At 41.8% G+C, this 14471-nt stretch overlaps 1 protein-coding gene across 2 annotated transcripts in view; it reads right to left on the minus strand.

Annotated features, from left to right (window-relative positions):
- pak2b (p21 protein (Cdc42/Rac)-activated kinase 2b) overlaps positions 1-14471 on the minus strand; it is a 59026-nt gene that overhangs the window by 5917 nt on the left and 38638 nt on the right. For both annotated transcript variants that reach the window (XM_034039155.3, XM_034039156.3), the window contains exons 4-12: positions 13779-13929; positions 12968-12999; positions 12309-12413; positions 11421-11544; positions 10193-10256; positions 6935-6983; positions 6282-6394; positions 2202-2319; positions 480-579 (exon numbers count right to left, since the gene is read on the minus strand). In XM_034039155.3, coding sequence (XP_033895046.1) covers positions 480-579; positions 2202-2319; positions 6282-6394; positions 6935-6983; positions 10193-10256; positions 11421-11544; positions 12309-12413; positions 12968-12999; positions 13779-13929 — 856 coding nt within the window. The remainder of the gene's footprint in view (positions 1-479; positions 580-2201; positions 2320-6281; positions 6395-6934; positions 6984-10192; positions 10257-11420; positions 11545-12308; positions 12414-12967; positions 13000-13778; positions 13930-14471) is intronic.

A 14471-nucleotide genomic window follows, 5' to 3' on the forward strand; every position in this document is an offset into this window, starting at 1 on the left:
TACTTGATAACATTAATTTACAAATTTAATTGATGCCCATGATGAATACTTTTTTGTGACTAATTAGCTATTAACATTTAAAATATTGTGTACTTTGATATATGTTTCAATATTAACAAGCCAACTGAATGTGATTTTGCAAGTTGTATTTGGTGGCTGTCCGCTTGTTAATACATGCAAGGATCCTGTGCCACAGGCACAGCCAATCTGACCCGTGCAGTACTCTGGATGCGTCATCGTTGGGACGGTGCACTCTGGCTTGTATTTTCTTACTTTGTGCCTTCAAACTCTTAATCCACCTGAAGAGAGACTCGTCAACTTTATGAATCAAAATTAGGAACTGTTTGATTATAAGGACCTCCTGTAAGTGCATGCACTGGTTAGTGAACAACACCAGTAATGGAATCACAGAATATAGCTGCGAACCAAGGAAGAGAGACAGGCAGGCAGGCAAGTGTAGGTGTAGCTGATGTACTCACTGAGTTTGACAGAGCCGTCCATTCCCAGGAGCACGTTGTCACTCTTGATGTCTCGATGGATCACCTGGTTAGCATGCAGGAACTCCAGGGCTTGCAAACACTGCACAGAGAGAGAGAGAGAGAGAGAGAGAGAGAGAGAGAGAGGAGTTAATCTAGAGCTGCTGTTTACCGTAAAAATCATTTTATAGGTCGCACTGGCGTAAAAGTCGCTACCCCCTTTTTAAGACTTCAATTTTAACACCTTTTTTGTGTTTAAAATATTTTTTTTACAATTGATTTTTTTCCTAGATGCTTAACACTGATAAAGATACACAGGCTTAGTTTCAAAATAACCCTTCTTTACAACATTTTATTCTATTAATAATTTTACAGTGTTGTTTTTTGCTTTTAGTTAAATTGCTAGAAACTATTCAGTTTTTCAAAATTTCTAAAATTTAAAAAGTAATAATTAGCAGAGCATAAAATCAAAGTTATACATCCCACATCACATCAGTATTAACCTACTGGTACTTTATTTGAGTTTATCAAGTACCCAAACAAGTTCAAGAACATATCTTCCTTGCTTTACTGAACATTTCTTTCCAAAACCATACTTAGACAATAGTTCCCGCTGCATTGGATCTTACAAATTCATTGATTAATTCAAATTTAAAAGAAATATTAAACCATGCTGCTTGTATCAATTAAAAAAACAAACAAACAAAAAAAAAACTAAACAGCTTAGTGTTGCATACGGTGCAATACAATCGCATTATATTTCCAGATGTAAAAAGACAGACATTCATTTTGTTTTGTTAATCAAAACCATAATCATACACATACTTTACAAGTGTACCACTGCGTTGCACTGACATGCAGAACAAGTTACAGTATGTATTGAAGTCATTCAAAGTGCTCCATTCAAACAATCCCATTGTGGCACTGGTACAGTAGTTTAATATTAGACACATCGGCGCATACGTCGCACCGGTGTATTAGTCACGCCCCTCTTAAGGGCCCTGCAAAAATGCCTAGAAAATCGACTTATACAACAGTTTTTATGGTACTCGTGGTGAATGCTGTACAGACAGATGACAAACATTGGAAAAGGTGGCTGCAGAATGTACACAGCAAAGACTCAGTGTCACCTATCTAAAAAAAAAAAAAATAGTACAGAGAAACAGAAATCAGCCCATAAATGTACAAATAAGTAAATCTATACCTTTTTTTTTAGTCTAGTTAGTGCTGAAGTTAAAGCAGTGGCAACCAACATTTTATCATCCATTTTCTTACATCTCATTCAATTTTTTAACATTATAACAGATTTACTTTTAATTGTGCCGAGAAGCTTTTGGTTATTTGTTTTAATGTTAATTCAGGATATTCAAATACAAAGCTACAGATCTTCTGCATCCTGGTACGAGAGGTCTTTAGGTCACATGGTCAGATTTCAGCTTGACCATTGGAGTGAGTTTGAACTGGAACACATGAAGTGATTAGGTACCAGGAAGCAGCAGCATCTCCTCCTCATCTTTTGTGTAGTCTTTGAAATGTATATTCCAAGTGGAAGAATCGGACCTTCAGCAGAACAGGGGACCTGTGATACTGCTGTTAGTGCCAATTGATTTTAAAGTCTTGGTTGGCACTCCTTTAAAGTTTTCAGTGATACTGTTGCCAGTGCTAATAGGAGGTAATATAACTATACTGAGAGATTAGACGAGTGTGTGTCAGGGACACTCTCACCTCCCGGCACACGGCTGCAATCTGAGCCTCGTCCATACAGGTCTCTGTCACTACATCGGTCAGCGAGCCTCCGGCCAGGTACTCCATCACCACGAAGAGCTCGTCCCCTACCAGGAAACTGAAAAAGATACAGCAGGGCGGTCAAACGCACAGGACAGCAGGGGGGTCAAATGCACAGGACAGCAGGGGCTGCAGCCATTCCTAAAAACAGCTCAGAACTGAAGGTCAGTGGGTGTCCTCTGATACTCAAGCCAATGACCTCTACACCTAAGAGCTCTTTAGCCAGCCCTGCAGGTGTCTGCTGTTCCTAGATGTTTTACACAACAATTCTTAACGTAACTGAAAACTGCAAGACTTTTCATGTACAGTAGAAGATAGACATCAGCATTTCCTAACTGGTGGTATAATCTGCATGAATAGGAGCATTTTGCAATGAAGAGAAAGGAGGAGAGCAATATTTTTGGGCACCACAAAGTAATTTGGAACCATCATGAACTGGCCCCTCCCCTGTACCCTATGACTGTTTGAACAGCCCAGCGCACTGCCTCTCAGCTCCCTGTATCTCTATGACTGTGAGTGTTTAAACAGCCCAGTACACTGCCTCTCTGTATCTCTATGACTGTGTTTAAACAGCCCAGCACACTGCCTCTCTGTATCTCTATGACTGTGTTTAAACAGCCCAGCACACTGCCTCTCTGTATCTCTATGACTGTGAGTGTTTAAACAGCCCAGCACACTGCCTCTCTGTATCTCTGACTGTGTTTAAACAGCCCAGCACACTGCCTCTCTGTATCTCTGACTGTGTTTAAACAGCCCAGCACACTGCCTCTCTGTATCTCTATGACTGAGTGTTTAAACAGCCCAGCACACTGCCTCTCTGTATCTCTATGGCTGAGTGTTTAAACAGCCCAGTACACTGCCTCTCTGTATCTCTATGACTGTGTTTAAACAGCCCAGTACACCGCCTCTCTGTATCTCTATGGCTGAGTGTTTAAACAGCCCAGCACACTGCCTCTCTGTATCTCTGACTGTGTTTAAACAGCCCAGCACACTGCCTCTCTGTATCTCTATGACTGAGTGTTTAAACAGCCCAGCACACTGCCTCTCTGTATCTCTATGACTGTGAGTGTTTAAACAGCCCAGCACACTGCCTCTCTGTATCTCTATGACTGAGTGTTTAAACAGCCCAGCACACTGCCTCTCTGTATCTCTATGGCTGTGTTTAAACAGCCCAGCACACTGCCTCTCTATATCTCTGTGACTGTGAGTGTTTAACAGCCCAGCACACTGCCTCTCTGTATCTCTATGGCTGTGAGTGTTTAAACAGCCCAGCACACTGCCTCTCTGTATCTCTGTGACTGTGAGTGTTTAAACAGCCCAGCACACTGCCTCTCTGTATCTCTATGACTGTGAGTGTTTAAACAGCCCAGCACACTGCCTCTCTGTATCTCTATGGCTGAGTGTTTAAACAGCCCAGCACACTGCCTCTCTGTATCTCTATGGCTGAGTGTTTAAACAGCCCAGTACACTGCCTCTCTGTATCTCTATGACTGTGTTTAAACAGCCCAGCACACTGCCTCTCTGTATCTCTATGACTGTGTTTAAACAGCCCAGCACACTGCCTCTCTGTATCTCTATGGCTGAGTGTTTAAACAGCCCAGCACACTGCCTCTCTGTATCTCTATGGCTGAGTGCTTAAACAGCCCAGCACACTGCCTCTCTGTATCTCTATGACTGTGAGTGTTTAAACAGCCCAGCACACTGCCTCTCTGTATCTCTATGACTGTGAGTGTTTAAACAGCCCAGCACACTGCCTCTCTGTATCTCTATGACTGTGTTTAAACAGCCCAGCACACTGCCTCTCTGTATCTCTATGACTGTGTTTAAACAGCCCAGCACACTGCCTCTCTGTATCTCTATGACTGTGAGTGTTTAAACAGCCCAGTACACTGCCTCTCTGTATCTCTATGACTGTGTTTAAACAGCCCAGTACACTGCCTCTCTGTATCTCTATGACTGTGAGTGTTTAAACAGCCCAGCACACTGCCTCTCTGTATCTCTATGACTGTGTTTAAACAGCCCAGCACACTGCCTCTCTGTATCTCTATGACTGTGAGTGTTTAAACAGCCCAGTACACTGCCTCTCTGTATCTCTATGACTGTGTTTAAACAGCCCAGCACACTGCCTCTCTGTATCTCTATGACTGTGTTTAAACAGCCCAGCACACTGCCTCTCTGTATCTCTATGACTGTGAGTGTTTAAACAGCCCAGCACACTGCCTCTCTGTATCTCTATGACTGTGTTTAAACAGCCCAGCGCACTGCCTCTCTGTATCTCTATGGCTGAGTGTTTAAACAGCCCAGCACACTGCCTCTCTCTATCTCTATGACTGTGAGTGTTTAAACAGCCCAGCACACTGCCTCTCTGTATCTCTATGACTGTGTTTAAACAGCCCAGCGCACTGCCTCTCTGTATCTCTATGGCTGAGTGTTTAAACAGCCCAGCACACTGCCTCTCTGTATCTCTATGGCTGAGTGTTTAAACAGCCCAGCGCACTGCCTCTCTGTATCTCTATGGCTGAGTGTTTAAACAGCCCAGCACACTGCCTCTCTGTATCTCTATGGCTGAGTGTTTAAACAGCCCAGCACACTGCCTCTCTGTATCTCTATGACTGTGTGTTTAAACAGCCCAGTACACTGCCTCTCTGTATCTCTATGGCTGAGTGTTTAAACAGCCCAGCACACTGCCTCTCTGTATCTCTATGACTGTGTGTTTAAACAGCCCAGTACACTGCCTCTCTGTATCTCTATGACTGTGAGTGTTTAAACAGCCCAGCACACTGCCTCTCTGTATCTCTGTGACTGTGTTTAAACAGCCCAGCACACTGCCTCTCTGTATCTCTATGGCTGAGTGTTTAAACAGCCCAGCACACTGCCTCTCTGTATCTCTGACTGTGATTAAACAGCCCAGCGCACTGCCTCTCTGTATCTCTATGACTGTGAGTGTTTAAACAGCCCAGTACACTGCCTCTCTGTATCTCTATGACTGTGAGTGTTTAAACAGCCCAGCACACTGCCTCTCTGTATCTCTATGACTGTGTGTTTAAACAGCCCAGCACACTGCCTCTCTGTATCTCTATGACTGTGAGTGTTTAAACAGCCCAGCACACTGCCTCTCTGTATCTCTATGACTGTGTTTAAACAGCCCAGCACACTGCCTCTCTGTATCTCTATGACTGTGAGTGTTTAAACAGCCCAGCACACTGCCTCTCTGTATCTCTATGACTGTGTTTAAACAGCCCAGCACACTGCCTCTCTGTATCTCTGACTGCGTTTAAACAGCCCAGCACACTGCCTCTCTGTATCTCTATGACTGTGAGTGTTTAAACAGCCCAGCACACTGCCTCTCTGTATCTCTATGACTGTGAGTGTTTAAACAGCCCAGCACACTGCCTCTCTGTATCTCTATGACTGTGTTTAAACAGCCCAGCGCACTGCCTCTCTGTATCTCTATGACTGTGAGTGTTTAAACAGCCCAGCACACTGCCTCTCTGTATCTCTATGACTGCGTTTAAACAGCCCAGCACACTGCCTCTCTGTATCTCTATGACTGTGTTTAAACAGCCCAGCACACTGCCTCTCTGTATCTCTATGACTGTGAGTGTTTAAACAGCCCAGCACACTGCCTCTCTGTATCTCTATGACTGTGAGTGTTTAAACAGCCCAGCACACTGCCTCTCTGTATCTCTATGACTGTGTTTAAACAGCCCAGCACACTGCCTCTCTGTATCTCTATGACTGTGTGTTTAAACAGCCCAGCGCACTGCCTCTCTGTATCTCTATGACTGTGAGTGTTTAAACAGCCCAGCACACTGCCTCTCTGTATCTCTATGGCTGAGTGTTTAAACAGCCCAGCACACTGCCTCTCTGTATCTCTATGACTGTGTTTAAACAGCCCAGCACACTGCCTCTCTGTATCTCTGTGACTGTGTTTAAACAGCCCAGCACACTGCCTCTCTGTATCTCTGTGACTGTGTTTAAACAGCCCAGCACACTGCCTCTCTGCTCCCTGTCTCTTACCTGTCAACGAAGTTGACGATGTTGGGGTTCCTTAACTCTTTCATCACAAGAATCTCGTTGATAATCAGCTCTTTCTTGGGCTGCTTCTGCAGATTGATTTGTTTGATAGCAACCTTCAAAACAAAACACATGTGATTAGGATCCGCAGGCACACACGGCCTCAGACACACACAGGCCTTATTTCTATCTGTTACTGGACCAAATTGAAATCAAGATCAAAACAGGGTTGAATCGAGACTGTCATCCCCAGGCTCTCCAAATTATCTAAAATCAGCACTCATCCATAACTTTAAACCAGTGACAGTAATTAGTACTAAAAACGAGTGATTACTCTAGATACATGTTTCAACAAGAGGTCATTTTTGACTAGGACAAATGGAAAACACTGGTCCTGCCAGGAAAACACAAGTTTGCGAAGACCCCATGGTTGTCTTGTTTTTGTGTTGCTACCCATGCTGAACCACCATGTATACTCTGTCCAGACTGCCCATGAAACTGATATCAGGCCCCTATTTGATACTGGATCGAGAGGAGATGGGATTTCTACAGAATGGGTTTCATGGTGCAGATGAAAACAAAAGCTACGTTCTCAATATTGACATCCCAGACTCTGAACACGGACATTTTCAGCGGAGTCAGACAGCAGTCAGTACCTCTTGCCCAGTGGCGACATCGATTGCTGTAAACACTGTTCCCGAAGCCCTGAGGAGAGATGGAGAGAGGGAGAGAGCGAGAGAGAGAGAATGAGAGAATGAGAGAGCGCAAGCGAGAGAGAGAATGAGAGAATGAGAGAGCGCAAGCGAGAGAGAGAGCGCGAGCGAGAGAGAGAGCGCGAGCGAGAGAGAGAGAGAGAGAGAGAGATTAAACGTTTAAACTATCAAAAATGTGCAGCTGTACCACAAAAACAAAAAGTTCAAAGCATCACCATTTGAAATGAAAACATTCCGAAATTACTGTGGATCGAGTTACTGATGGCAGTAAAGAGCAAACATTAATAATAAACAGAAACCTCTAGATGGTGACTAACATTTATTTATCCCTTAATCCCTGTGAATACATATAACAGGATTTTAAAAAAAAATATTAACTCAGAGAACACACAAGTGTAAATAAATTATGTACAGGCTTTAATTTACCAGTAGACTTTAACGCAAATCATTTGTTCAAAAAACAAAAAAATTATTTGATATCTATGTAATTTGTCAACAGAAGGGGATATCATTAAAAAAAAAAAAGAGTACAGTTGATATAACAATGTACTGGAATCTGTGCATTTGATAGATTTCAATATTACTTGGTGAGTACATGTTTTTTTTTTTTTTTTTTACTTTGCAGTTAAGTCTTTACGATGTTAAAACATTATTTGTTTATTTTGGGTTTCTTTGCTAACCAGGGCTGTCAGTATAGATCAGAATGTAATATAAAAAGTGTGTGTGTATGTAGATATGGTTTAAACGCTGACACCTGCATAGCATTTAAATGTTGATAAAAATTTCCCAAAAGCACATCCCTGGCATGTGCTTATTAAATATCTGTATCCCTCAGATATTAAGAGCAAGTAGTTTCGAAAGTCATTTTCTATTTTGTAATTTTGTTTTACTGTCCCCTAACCTTTGAGTGGTTCTCAATGAAATTACTGCAATGCTGTGTTCTTTATTTTTGATTAGTCTGCGTTGAGGTGCTCTTCAGTTCCAGTTGCCTGCCATAGATTGATATATCCCAGGCTAGATTGATGTCTCCTAGGCTAGACTAATGCATCCTAGGCTAGACTGATGCATCCTAGGCTAGACTGATGCATCCTAGGCTAGACTGATGCATCCTAGGCTAGACTGATGCATCCTAGGCTAGACTGATGCATCCTAGGCTAGACTGATGCATCCTAGGCTAGACTAGATTGATGTATCCTAGATTGTCTATTAGAGTATATTTTGAACAGTCAGCACCATCTAGTGACCTGTGACTTTGCATCAAGTTTTCTTTACTTTTACTGTCAATACACTTCTTGTGCACTAGGTGATGCTGCAGCTTAGTAATATAAAGACATCTGATCTAGCCTACATTACATATTTTAGAACAGGCAACCTGAATGGAAGAACAGCTCCTGAACTCAGTTAAAAGCACCTTAACACAGACCAAAAAAAAAACAAAAAAACACAAAACTTGAGTCATTGTTAGAGATACATTTGCAAAATAGATACATTTGAGCCATTGCAATAAAAACTGGTTTAGAAACATTAAGAAATAATTCAATTTGAAGCTACTTCTCCAAGTAGTGACTCAGGGGTAGATGCACTAAAATGGGCCAGTCGCTGCGCAAACATAACGCACCTTGTATTTCTGTTGCAACAATTTGCAAAGTATACATTTTGTTGTATTTATCAAGAGACAATATGTTAGTAGAGAGCTGCATATACTCATTTAAATATGTGTTGAGTCCTCTTGCGAGATCTCTAGCATTGCGAGAGTCGTGCGACATTGTTTCAAATAAATAATGAAAAGCAGTTTAATCCCATCAGATTCTACAGCGGGGCCCCCACCTTCACCCCAAATAAAAAATGTGTTTCTCACAAAAAGCTTTTCATAATCATACAGTAGCCCCTCACTAAACCGGGCAGGTTTGTCAGACATAAGGAGGTGTCAGGTTTAAAAATATACAATAAAAATCGCACACACAAACATTTATAGTGCTCAATGTATTTTAAATGTATAAATTATTGTGCTGAAATAACACTAATGTGTTTTGGGTTATGAAAAAAATATAAATCTGTACAGTAGGCTTATACAGTATACAGTACAGTAGTAAAATCAAATGAATACCTAGCACACTTTCTTTTTACTTTAGCCTCTGTAGGCTACTGGTAACACAAAATAAATCATGCTGCTGCACTGTACACATTGGTGTACAATGCAAATAAAAGATTATTTTAAATTGAAACTGAATGATTTTTTTATTATTATTATTATTTATTATTATCATTAATAATAAACTTGGCCTACCTAGTAGCCTAAACAATTAACACAAAATAGATCATGGTGGCTCACTGGACAAGTTACAGGAGGGCATTCAATTCTCGTTAATACGAATTTCAAGGGACCAGCAACAAATTTTGCATTACACCACTAATTCGTATTATCATTAGTAGCCTATAAGTCAAATGTATACTGTCAGTTTTTATTTAAATTAGTCAGGGGTGCCATGGTAAATTGTGCACAATTACAAACCAGCTGCACATTTATAGAATAAGTGTGTTTCCTATTCCTTTACAGATGTTCAGAATGAGCTGGAGGGGTTAGCTGCACATGTCTGTAGTCCATTGCTCCCAACATGTTGGGGAAACCAGAAATGTTACAGACATTTGTTTTCAAGGCTTGTAAGTACACCCTGCTTTTAGGAAGAAATAGTTATTTGGGTGTTCACCTCAAAAATGCATTGATCACAACTGACAACACATGAGAAAAAGCACACTGGGAAATGCCAGCAACAATTGCGACTGTTTAAAACATGCTTTCAAAAGTTCTTAACAAATTGATGCAATTGTAAGTGTTGCAATTGCCCGCAGCTTTAGTACATATTATAGTATTTGAGAACCCTCATTTCCACCCCCACAAAGAAAAACTGCTGCCGCAAAGCATTCCCTAAAGTCGCTAACAGCATTGCACATGTTTAGTACATTTTCACCCTAGACTTCCGACTCGTTTGCGACTATCGTGACAGCCACAACACTTTAGTACATCTACCCCTCAGTGTCATATCTATCGTTGCAAGCAGCTGAACTGTGAGACAATGCGATTCAATAAAGCAGTAGATTGTATTAAGCAAATAGCAAGGTGTGATTTATTGAATTAGCCATGACTTTATTAAGGAGTTTTCAGTCAGTATGACAGAGTAAACAGGTCTGCCCCACACTCACCCCTGCCCAATCTTCTCATATCTCGTGTATTTCTTCTTTGGGTCTCCAATACTGACTATGGTTCCTAAAAAGAAAGAAAAAAAGAAGTTTCCATTAGTAAATATTGGGTACGGAACAAAAAGGAACAATGGCTACTATTTTATTGTACTGAAAGATGCTTATCTCCGATGCCTGTGTTTCTAAATATAAAAAGGATCAGTGCCACTGCTAGAGATGTTGCCCATAAAGAGATCCTGGGGGTGTGAAGTTGCATGGAATTAAGCAAACAGAAAAGGAGACAAAGACAAAGAATGAGTGTGAGAGAGAAAGAGCTACCGACTGGGGACAAAGTCCTAATCAATGGGAGTTAAAGTACGATTTAAGATAATCGTCAGCATTGTAAGCCGATAATAGTTAATTGGAAATTTCACTATCATGCAATCAAAGTAAATACAAGCTTATAAATGAAATGTCCTTTTGTTTGAATATTTGTTATGATTCTCTCAATACATTAAGTTACAGTGTGTGGAACACAACGTAATTTGTGGTGCTAAAGCAAACTTTTTCAGTTGAAGTCTTTTCATAGCACAGCCCTAAAGCCAAATTGTACTCATAGGGTGCATTCCTTTGTCTCTTGTGTGAGAGCGATCGAGAGTCTGCTGCCTCACTCTGCTGGCCTCCCTTCTCCTGCTCTCCACCTGGAGAAAGTCTTCAATTCGAAATGACCTTAGGAGCTGCCATTGACATTCCTCTAGAGAGCTGCTGCTAGAAGTGACATAGCTCTGTTAGTAGAGTCAAAGGAACACACAGAGTGAGCTATGAAGATTGAGCGAAGAAACTGAAAACAACTATTAGGAGGGCCTTGATTAAAGTCTTTACAATCTTAAAAGGAGTTGACAAAGTTAACCCTAGCCAATACTTTCAGTGCAGCATAGAAACCAGGACCAGAGGACACAGTAGGAAATGAAGTAGGGATTGTGGACAGAAGGTAGGAGAGACTGCTTCACACAGAGTGGCAAGGGTATGGAATGGGTTACCATGTTGTTGATGCTGAATTATGGCGCTCCTTAAGACCTGACTTGACAAAGATTTTGAATTAGTCAGCTGCTCGGAACCGACGAGCACTGATGGGCTGAACGGCCTGCTCTCGTTTGTGATGTTTCTTATATGTATGGGGATGTTATCCTGTTGTGCAGTCTGGCTGGGCTTGTGGTATGTAAGTGTGCAGTGCAGCGGGACGAACACCTACTCAGTCTCTCCATGATCTCCTCATCTGTCATCTTGGATTTCTTCTTCTGTCGATCGGCAGCCTTGTCTCCGTCCGTGTGTGCTGCTGGCGCAGGGATGGGGTCGATGACGGAGCGTGTGTACATCTGGAGAGGGAGGCGTGTTTATATACAGCACTTGCTGCTAACTGTGGCTCGGCACAAGGACCAAGCAGCTCGCTGAGATAAGCTGGATCACAACACAGCTCTACCCACAAGGAGCACAACTTTAGGGGTGTCCTTGAAAAATGTAACCTGCAATTCGGTATTTGTCATGTTTAATAAAGTCAGCAGCATATTTACCCTTTGAGACTGTCTCTGAGCAAGCCTGAGCAAGGTGGAATTTCTGATTGAAGCATGTATAAAAAGAGTTCCAGGGGTGTGGACCACAGAAATCTTCCCCCGAAACAGTGCAGCCCTGGAAGAGCTGCTTTTCTTTAACTCAGTGGAGAACAGCAATTCACACAAATCCGAGCAGCTGTGTCATCACTTGTTTCACTCACAATGGTCAAATAATCAAATAATCGTTTTGTACAACTAAAAAGCCAGGCTTCTTACAGACTGTGCCCCAAAGGTAAAATATGCTGCAGAATTTATTGCCAAATATCCATGAGTGCAGAAACAGTGAAATATGATCATAAAGGATGACAAAGAAAAACACAATATAAGATAATAAACATATATGAAAACGTGATGCAAATTTAAGAGGTTATAAAAGTGTTCCTTTAACTAAATCATAAAAAAAGTGTATAAATTTTGGCTAACCAAGTAAGAATACAAAATATGTCTTCATTGAAGAAAATGTTTTTTTCTTAAAAATCATGCATTGCTCAGTAATGAAGGAATGGAGGGAAGCTGCGGGGCACACTCACCGATTTGGTGTGCTCAGGACGTGGTGCCACGATAGGGGGAGGGGTCTCCTCATCATCATCATCTGTACCCGCATCGGCCGTCTGCTCCACCCCCTTCTTGGCGGACTGAAAGAGACAGACTGCCAGTCAGGATCGGCGCCTAGCAAAGAGGGCGTGGCCTTGAAGGCCTGCAAGGTTGCAAATAAAAAGGGACGGAATACTGGACTTTATGAAGAAAGGCACAGAGTTTAAAATATCTGCAGTTCAACAGATTACTGCTGACAATAAAACTAATAATTCAATTACTTGGGAGAAACTAGAAATTATCTGAACTGAAAGTTTAGAATGTTACACTGGAGGATGTTTTCTTACACGAATTAAACTAATGAGTGCAAATTGAATTAATAATAATTAGTAATGGCCAAAGCACAAAAAGCTTGTATTCTGCAGCTGGAAGGCATGAGGGGCTGCAAAAACACTGTTAAGGGTTGTGCTAAACCCAAACTGTGCAATATTAACATCTATAAACTATGGGTCTTGATCTTTAGGGGAACAGTCTAAAATAACTTCTGGTGCCAGCATCAGAAGTGAAAAAATGAAAATGCGAGGGTCAACAGGTAGTCTTTGAACTACATGCTGCCTTTGCCTAATGTGGATTTTATTTTGCCTTCTATACTTACCGCCTGCGTTCCTGAGGAAAAAGCATCTTTATCTAGGGAAAAAAATACAAGAAATGAACATTAACTTTCATTATACAGACAAATTCAATAGCTTTCAATGCATATTTTGGTTTGTGATCAGCTGTATTGAACACACTGTCTGCCTGAATGGGGTGGAGGTAAATGGAAGCGGAATGTCTATCTGAACAATCTCTATTGGAACAACTTTCCAGTAAGGACCTTGGGGTGTTTCCTGCTTAACTTTGTTACAGCAAGTGAGAAAGACCCCTACAGGACCCAAATAAGCACTGCGTGCAGCTCTTTGTGTAGCAGAGTTCCCACCTTGTCAGGGCTCCCTGTAGGAGACTTGTAGACCTGTGTCTCACTGACTTCACATGCCAGATTCACTGTTTAGCAACTCCAGTGCACTGCATTTTATTAGGACCTGTAGCTAAAAATCAAGCCGGGCTACCATTGGGCTACCTCAGTGATTAATATTTCACGCTTTGGTACAGGGAGGTAGGCAGAGAATCATGACTTCTGGATATTCAAGTTGATCCCAAACAAGCTCAATTGGACTGAGACAGAGCATGCTCTCCACCATGCTCCTCAATCCATTCACGAACAATTCTGGCACGATGGATGGGTGCAATATCATCTTGAAAATAGACAACATGGTACAAGTACAGCATTGTCTTGATCCTCAACAATGCTAAAGTGAACTATGGACATTCGTTCGGCCTTCCATAGTCATCACAGGAGAACATGCCAGACCCAGTCGGTCCAGGTCCGAAAGAAGTGGCCTGCAGCGTATGTTTATACTGTCTCTTACCGGAGGCAGAGAAGCTGAGGTATTTCTGCTTGGCGTTGTCGGAGGAGTCGTAGAATTTGAGGACGTCCAGCACCGCCTGGGGGTTCTTCTTCTGCTCGGACTTGGTGATGTTGGAGGTCTGCAGCAGCCTGGCCCACTGCTCCGGCATGCCCTGGAGAGAGAGGAGAGGGTTAGGAGATGCCAGTCAGGCACTGCCCCAAACCGGGGGACTTCTAATAGAGCAGGGGGACTTTGAAACTAAACAAAAGCAGCACTAGATTAATAACACATGTTTCAACTCGAAGTTTTTCTAAATGTCCTCAATGAAAAGCTCTAGTCGAAATGTTTGTCACTGAACTTAAGTTTGTTTTAGTTGAATGTTTAGTAGTTATGGATGATAACAGTAAACCAGTATATCAGTGACATACATCCCTGACACAAAATCACCATCAGTGACATGAAAAAATGGATCTGCATGATCTACCATGACTGACATACAGGCTGGTGATCATACAGACACACTCAGAATATAGAATACACTCAATAATGTTTGCAAAAGAATGTCCTTATCAAGTTTCATCATAACTGGACAAGCAGTTCTCTACATACATGTTCCTCCACTACAGCCCCATCACTAGGGATATGCATCCTCTGCTGGTGATAAACACTGCAGGCGGAATTAATCGAAATGGTTGCCAATTTGCCAATAGAATC

This window comes from Acipenser ruthenus, chromosome 17 (assembly GCF_902713425.1).
Source record: "Acipenser ruthenus chromosome 17, fAciRut3.2 maternal haplotype, whole genome shotgun sequence".
NCBI lineage: Eukaryota > Metazoa > Chordata > Actinopteri > Acipenseriformes > Acipenseridae > Acipenser > Acipenser ruthenus.